Source organism: Staurois parvus, unplaced genomic scaffold (assembly GCF_062004578.1).
Source record: "Staurois parvus isolate SC_StPar_1 unplaced genomic scaffold, SC_StPar_1.0 ptg000544l, whole genome shotgun sequence".
Classification (NCBI taxonomy): domain Eukaryota; kingdom Metazoa; phylum Chordata; class Amphibia; order Anura; family Ranidae; genus Staurois; species Staurois parvus.
In genome coordinates, this window is record NW_028318340.1 from 4,372,501 (window position 1) to 4,380,495 (window position 7,995).

General features: G+C 41.4%; 1 protein-coding gene across 2 annotated transcripts in view; it reads left to right on the forward strand.

Moving 5' to 3' along the window:
• The window catches only part of SPART (spartin), a 50,532-nt gene that overhangs the window by 37,365 nt on the left and 5,172 nt on the right, over window positions 1-7,995 (forward strand). Inside the window, exons 6-8 of one of the 2 annotated variants that reach the window (XM_089690852.1) lie at window positions 475-633; window positions 718-808; window positions 2,159-2,204. In XM_089690852.1, coding sequence (XP_089546978.1) covers window positions 475-633; window positions 718-808; window positions 2,159-2,204 — 296 coding nt within the window. The remainder of the gene's footprint in view (window positions 1-474; window positions 634-717; window positions 809-2,158; window positions 2,205-7,995) is intronic. The other variant, XM_089690851.1, reaches the window with a different exon arrangement.

Below are 7,995 nucleotides of genomic sequence, written 5' to 3' on the forward strand. Positions count from 1 at the left end.
ATGAAAGAGACCAAGTTTATAGAAGAAAATATTTTAATTTTTTGTTATTCTTGGCAACAATGTCAAGGAAAGCGTAGGGCTCCATGCACAGTAGTGTTTTTTTTTTTTTTTTCAAGCTCAAAAAACACTGGATAAAAAACGCAGGTAAACGCAGGTAAGTGTTCAGGAGCTTTAGTGTTTTATTAGCATTTTTACAGTAGATGTAGAGGAAAAGGAAAAAAGAAAACACTCCAAAAAACTATTTTTTTTCCTGCTCCTAGACGCTGAAGCAAAAAAATCCTAATAGTCTAAAATAGTGTGCATAGACACATAGGATAACACTATTTCGCTTTTAGGAACAACAAAAAAATGCTAATAACAGCTTCTAGGAGCTTAAGAAAAACCGCTAATGTACATGGAGCCCTAAATGTTTCTTGTATGCAACCAGTGTTAGTATGTACATTGTAAAAAAAAATCTATATATATATCCCACAGTGGATGGTGTCTGTGCCATTGCGAGCTGTGTCGGCAGGGAACTTGGGCCACATGTGAAGAAACATGGCAGCAAGCTAATTCCAGAATCTTTGAAGAAAGACAAGGATGGGAAGTCTCCACTGGATGGCGCTATGGTGGTAGCAGCTAGTGGTGTACAAGGTATTCACAAGACCGGAGGTCTCTTCCTCCTATTACAATTCAGCAGTTTCAGCAAGTTAACATGAAACCATTTTATCCTTTTAGGATTTGCGACCGTCTGGCAGGGCCTGGAGTATGCTGGGAAGAACATAGCTAAAAGTGTGGCCACAGAGACCGTTCATACCGTCAAATATAAGTAGGTGTCATTCTTGGTCTTTTTCCAGCATGATGGCAAACCCATTGCTGTAATGTATAAGTATTAATGAACAATTTTTTAACTATTTTCCCACCCACTCAAGCATCGCATCCAGTTCTGAATGCCCAGGGGGTGGAAAGGAGGCTATAGCTGCTAGTAATAATCATTGTGTTCTGCTGGTGAGAAGGCGTGCTGCAGGAGGGATTACCCCATCAACATTGACTGGGTTGATGAGAGAATCAAGCAATTTTCTTTCCTTCCACCACAGGTGGAAATCACATAATCTATAGCCTGCTAAAGACTGTCCAGAAATTCTTAGAATCCGCCATGACACCTTCTTAGTAACATCTAAAAATTAAAAATATTTTTTGAATATTTTTTAGATATGATGTGTGAATGGGAACACATAACCAACATATTGTGGCGTTTTCTCAAATTTGACTGCAATCATGGAAATATGTTTTGAGGTTTACACCCCCCCATCCCTTGTCAATAACTTCCTAGCTTGTGGCCCCTCTTCACAGTGACATCAGTGGGGTTGCCTCCTGTTGCAGTTCCTGAGCCACAGGCTACCAGTACACCATCTGCTTGTGAAAACTGGTGTTGAAGGCAGATGATACCGTTGCAGGATATACAATGGGGACAATTATTATTTGATCCCCTGCAGATTTTGTAAGTTTAGCTACTTACAAATAGATGAATGGTCTATAATTTTTATCAAAGGTGTATTTTAAATGATAGAGACAGAATATTATATATATCCAAATGTCCAGAAAAAAACACGATACAAATATTATAAATTGAGTTGCAGTTCAGTGAGTAAAATAAGTATTTGATCCCCTACCAACCAACAATAATTCTGGCTCCCACAGCCTGGCTATGTACTCATATGGTACAGGTTAGTCCTTTCAATTTAAGAAGGTGCTCCTAACGACAACTCATTATGTGTATAAACGACACCTCTCCACAGAATCTTTCTTCTATGCAAACCTCACCATCCTGGACAAATGACCAAAGAGCTGTTCAGGTATTTTGACAGCCAGCAGGGCCAGGTGTCAAAATGCAATAGCCGCAGCAGGAGATTCATTCATCTGCTCTGTATACCTGTTATCTTTTTTTTTTTTTTTTCGTTCAGCCCGCAGCATATAGGCTTAAATCCGGTAAGTGCTGTAAATAATGGTGGGACACTCTTACATGATTGTTTGTAAATGTGTTCCAAGAAGATGGCGGAATTCAATTGAAATTAGAAACTTCAAAAGTAAAGCCCTCTCAAGGTTCTAATATTGTGTTTATGTAAATTTATTTTTCAGTATTTATCTGTTAACAGAAGTGTAATGATTTTTATTCTAGATATAGGGGAGAAAATGTGGTTGAACCTCCGGCTACAAAACCCTAAGTGAATACCATTTATGTGTTTTTAATATGTTAATTAATCAGTTTATCATTTTAAATAAAGCATTTGTTGAATAAAATGCCATACCCTAAAAAATCATTTTGCTAAAATGTTTAACTTGTACAAAAATATTTTTGTATCTTTTTTTTTTTTTTTTTTTTAAATAGCTGTTCTCTTCCATTTTATAGACCAGTCTGTAGGCAGTCTGAGATATTCTATAGCGGTGTTAGTGACATTGTAGTTAAAGTGGTTTTAAACTTTAGACATGAAATATGAACAAAGCATATCCCTCTATAGTGTATCTCAATACAGAGCACTAAGTGTAATTTCTGTCATCTACCTTGTTCCTCTGCTATCAACATGATTCGCTTCTGACAAGTTTTCCTGACACCAAGAGAAAAAAAGGTGATGGGAGGGACCTTCAGCACACAGCCTGTGATTTTACAGCCTCAGATCCATTCCTGTGTGCTGTGTAAAGGGGGATGTGACCCTTTTTTCCAATGAGGTCTCAGAGCTCCAGCTGCAGAGTGTAACTTTAGCTCTCCACCCCCTGCTTTCTGAAATCTCAGACAAGTTGTATTAATTCTGATCTTTGAACAGCTGCAGAGAAGAGAATGCTACAGATAAACAGGTACAAATTATGTAGCAGGATTTGTTTTACCCCTGGGTATCACCTGAGGCCAGTCACTTTACTGGGTATTTGTGTTTACAACCACTTTAAGAGAGGGAGAGGATGTATGTTGCTGGGGAGAGACAGGGCTTTGCAAAATGGGACCCAACACTAGTATTGTGTATGACCAAGTGCTATACTGCTACTTAACATGAAAAGAGATAAGGGTCATGTCTTATTTTGGGATATTCATACCTGCTAGGATATACCCATATCAAGCATAAGATTTAGGGCCACCCCATTCGAGGACACCAGTTTAAACACCATTAAAATAGTGTGCCTTCAAATGGGCAGCTCTATAGATGGGAACTGTATCTGATTTACCTATTCCTATCCCACACCCTTCTGACATTGTATCAAAATGTTGGGTATAGGTTAATGAATGTGGATTTATGGTGATCATTCTGCCAATGCATGCTCCACATGCTTACGCATACAAACTATCCATACACATACGAAGTTTGTTGAATGGGACATTGGCATACATTATTTTGGTGTATTTGTTGAAGAGTATACACAGCCATTTTTTTTTTTTTAAAGAAAGTGGGGTAAGAACCCCTGATGAGTTTTTACTTCTATCCAGGACTCTGTTTAAACCTTCTCCTGCTCCACTAAAAAAGTGTTATTTCTGCTTGTGTTGCTATTGGAGATTTATTCTCGCTTGCAGAGATTCCTAATATACCCTGCTTCATTTAAAAAATAAAGAAAGATTGCGCTGTATATAGGGATGAGAGCACATGAAGCTTATCAATAAAATGGATGATAACAGTTATAATAGATATATTTACTATAAAACATGGTTGGCATTTTGCTGCAAAATGTTTTATTTGTTAGGGTATGACAATTGGTAATCTGCTTTATTTTGGGTCTGCTATTGGTAAAAAGGGAAGGACTTTTGACATATTGGGCTATGTTTAAAGATAACATAACTGACTTGCATCCATCTTCAAATCTGGATTATCAGGAAGCGTTAAAGGACGAGGCTAGGAACAAAGTTGAAAGCTGACAGCTAAATACACAGTTGGAATATACAGTATATTTGTTATGAAGACTTACCTGCCAAAGGATTTGTAGTAGTTTTTTTCAGAACATTTTGGGATTCACACACCTCTACCACAAAACCCAGCCAGACAGGTGACCCCCCCCAATTTCTCCTGCTTCAGCTTTGTAACTTTCTGTGTCATCAACTTGCTTATTGGACAGTGAACCCACATTCTCACACTGCTCATTAACTGCCCAGTAAGCATAAATATGACACTATAAGCCAAGGGAGTCCAACTCAATTTCATTGTTGGCCGTATCAGTATTATCTGAAAGGTCCGGTTGTATCTGTAAGAACAGATGTCCACAACACCCCAACCCCACCTTACATTGGATGTCAAGAGCCCTCCCAACATCAGAAGTCAAAAGTCCCCCACCCACCCTTACATCACAGTGCACCCCCCTTACCTTGTGCTGCTGCTGGGAGCAGAGCTGGGAAGCAGAAAGTGTAGGGTCTGGAGGAGGACAAGAGGAGGGCTGGAGTCTGCTGAAGGCCGAGACCAGGGGAGGCAAAGCTGAGGGAGTGCTGCGGTTGCACGGAGAGGTACAGGATCTGTAGGAGGAGTTCTGTACTCCTCTCTGCTGCCAAACGCTAAGATGGAGGGGTGAGGCAGAGATGCGCCTCTCTGTGGCTGCACGGAAAAGCGCAGAATCTGGAAGAAAATTTCAATTCCTCTGTGCTGACGACTGCTAAGACAAGGTGGGGGTGCTGCAGGAGAGGTGCGAGGGCCACATGAAATGACCTGGTGGACCTGATTCGGCCTGCGGGCCTTGTGTTTGACACATGTGCTATAAGCTGTAAAACTGTGCCAGGAATAGTGAAGGCATCCTCTGGTCTTCATGTATTTTACCACTGCCCTTAGGGTGGTGTGAAGGGATGCCTTGTGCAGTGTAGCAGGCTAACATTTCCAGTCTGGTTCTTGGTGTATGATGGGGTGAAAAAAGTTGGGTGTCAGTCACTTTAGCCTTTTTACTCATTGTTGCTGAATGCAATTCTAGGAGAGGAGGGTTTAGAAGTGCGGATACCCAAAAAGGAATAGAAAATAGTACAGGTATTGTGAAGTAGCAATGGGTGTAGTAGCAGGCCCTGTGTGGGAGCAAACAGACTGATCCACCTAAAGAAAAGAGCAGTCACGGTCTTGTCTTAGCTTCCAATGGAACCTTTTTAATCAGTGTGTCCTTTTATTGTTTTAGAGCAGTGAGATACCTTGATCAGCTATGATCTAGTCACTTCTACCCAACTTCCCTTTAGAAAATTCCTTGCAAGCCCAACTACCTCAGATATCCACTCACACAGGCAACCAAAGCTGATGAGCCTCTGGAACATGTCCTAGGCTTAGGCGAGGCCCAAGTGGAGAGACACTTTAGGCAGAAGCCCAGGAGGTAGAAAACACTCCTGATAGGTGACCTGATTATTGATCATTTCCCAAACCATAGTTCTGCACAAGAACTTTAAGGATTGGTTGGGTCAGATACATATTTATGGCTTAGTGATTGTCCATCTCGCTCTGATTAATCATTAATGGAACCTTCTTCACAGTAACAAGCAGAAACAATCAACCCACTGAGCTTAGGGAAGACCTGCTGAGCTGACATAAAAGAAAACAGCTGCTCAGGCTGGATACAGCAGATGAGCTAACACACTTAATTTAATTAGGGAACATTCCCTACAGCTGTTTGCCCATAAAGAGTTCTACTTAAAGTGACTATAAACCCATATTTTTATTAAAATATATAAAAAAAAAAAGTAACAAACATGTCATTTACTTTCTCTGTGGAATGGCTTTGCACAAAGCAGCCCTAGTCCTCCTCTTCTTAGGTCTCCCACCAGTGCTCTGAGTGCCCACATAGCAAGCCACTTTTTATGGGGGCACTTATGCAGGCTCAGTCCCACCCTCTGCTCCTTCCCCACTGGCTGTGATTGACAACAACTGGAGCCAGTGGCTCCCTCTGCTGTCTCTAAGCCAATGAGGAGGGACAGAGTTGATAACCGCTGCTCTCAAGACCAGCACTGGATCGACATAGGGCCCAGGTAAGTAAAAGGTGGGGCTGGGGGAGGAGCTGCACTCGCACATGCTAAGAATGCATTATGGTAAAAATACCTCCAGCCTTTAGGCTCCATGCACACGGGGCATTTTAATAACACTGATAACGTTAGCTGTGTAAAGTCAGATTAAAAACAGCAGTTTTTCAGTGGTTTTGCATTAGCGTTTAGCGGAATTTTGCCACTTTTTTTTGCACGTTTTTTAGTGTTTTATTTTTACCAAAAAAATTTTTTCACTCAAAAAAGTCCAAAAAACGCTGGTTTGCCGCATTAGAAAAAACTCATCAACACCCACTAGTTCTGGGTTTTTTTCCTAGCCAAAAAAATGTTGATTACAGTCTATGTGCGCATGGACACATAGGATAACATGCTGGAGAGTTTACTGGCTGTAGAAAAGTAAAAAGTCAAAAACAGCCGCTGTAAAAACATCCAGTGTGCATGAGGACTAACAGCTTAGCACATGTAGATTACATTTATTCATACTGAGGATCCTGCTAATGGAAAAAAGGTATCATAATCAATATGTGACCATGTGCACATAGTTGAGATACAGCCATATTCTCGCACAGATACAGTACATACTTGTGAATGTGTACTTATATCTGGTAAATAGACTTATTCTCTTCATCTACAGTTGTGGCCAAAATTATTCAACCCCCACTGAAATTGAGTGTTTTGGCCAGTTTGACATTGCTTTTGATCATTCAGTCATCTTGCTTACATTTACATTAAAGAGGCACTTGTAGGTCAGACAAATATAACATAACAGTTATAATGAAATAACCACAAATGTCTTTTCTGTGCTCACAGCATTATCAGTTTTATTCAACCCCCAAGTGACATTCAATCTTAGTACTTAGTACAGCATCCTTTTACAGTTATAACAGCTTTTAAACGTGAAGCATAGCTTGACACAAGTGTCTTGCAGCGATCTACGGGTATCTTCGCCCATTCTTCATGGGCAAAGGCCTCCAGTTCAGTCACATTCTTAGGCTTGCGCACTGCAACTGCTTTCTTTAAGTCCCACCAGAGGTTCTCAATCGGATTTAAGTCTGGTGACTGCGATGGCCACTCCAAAATGTTCCAGCCTTTCCTCTGCAACCATGCTCTAGTGGACTTGGAGGTATGCTTGGGATCATTGTCCTGTTGAAAGGTCCAACGTCTCCCAAGCCTCAGGTGTGTGACGGACTGCATCACGTTTCCATCCAATATCTCCTGGTACTGAAGAGAATTCATGGTACCTTGCACACGCTGAAGCTTCCCTGTACCTGCAGAAGCAAAACAGCCCCAAAGCATGATTGACCCTCCACCATGCTTCACAGTAGGCAAGGTGTTCTTTTCATCATAGGCCTTGTTCTTCCTCCTCCAAACATAGCGTTGATCCATGGGCCCAAACAGTTCTAATTTTGTTTCATCAGTCCACAGAACACTATCCCACAACTTTTGTGGTTTGTCCACATGGCTTTTGGCATACTGCAGTCGACTCTTCTTATTCTTTGGAGACAGCAAGGGGGTACGCCTGGGAGTTCTGGCACGGAGGCCTTCATTACGCAGTGTGCGTCTTATTGTCTGGGCTGAAACTTCTGTACCCACATCTGACAAATCTTTTCTCAGTTCCTCAGCAGTCACACGGGGACTTCTCTCCACTCTACGCTTCAGGTAGCGCACAGCAGTCGAAGTCAGCATCTTCTTTCTGCCACGACCAGGTAGCGTTTCAACAGTGCCCTTTGCCTTGAATTTGCGAATGATGCTTCCTAAGGTGTCTCTTGGTATGTTTAACATCTTTGCAATCTTCTTATAGCCATTGCCCTTCCTGTGAAGAGAAATCACCTCTTCTCTTGTCTTCCTGGACCATTCTCTTGCCTTCACCATGTTTGTAACCACACCAGTAAATGTCTAGAAGGAGCTGAGTATCACAGTCATTTTAAAGCTGCCTAATTGGTGCTTATTATGCTTGATTGCTGCTCGGTGACATCCACAGGTGTTTTCAATACCTGATGGAAAGCACCTGTATGAACCTCTGTTCTTCAGAGTGGTAG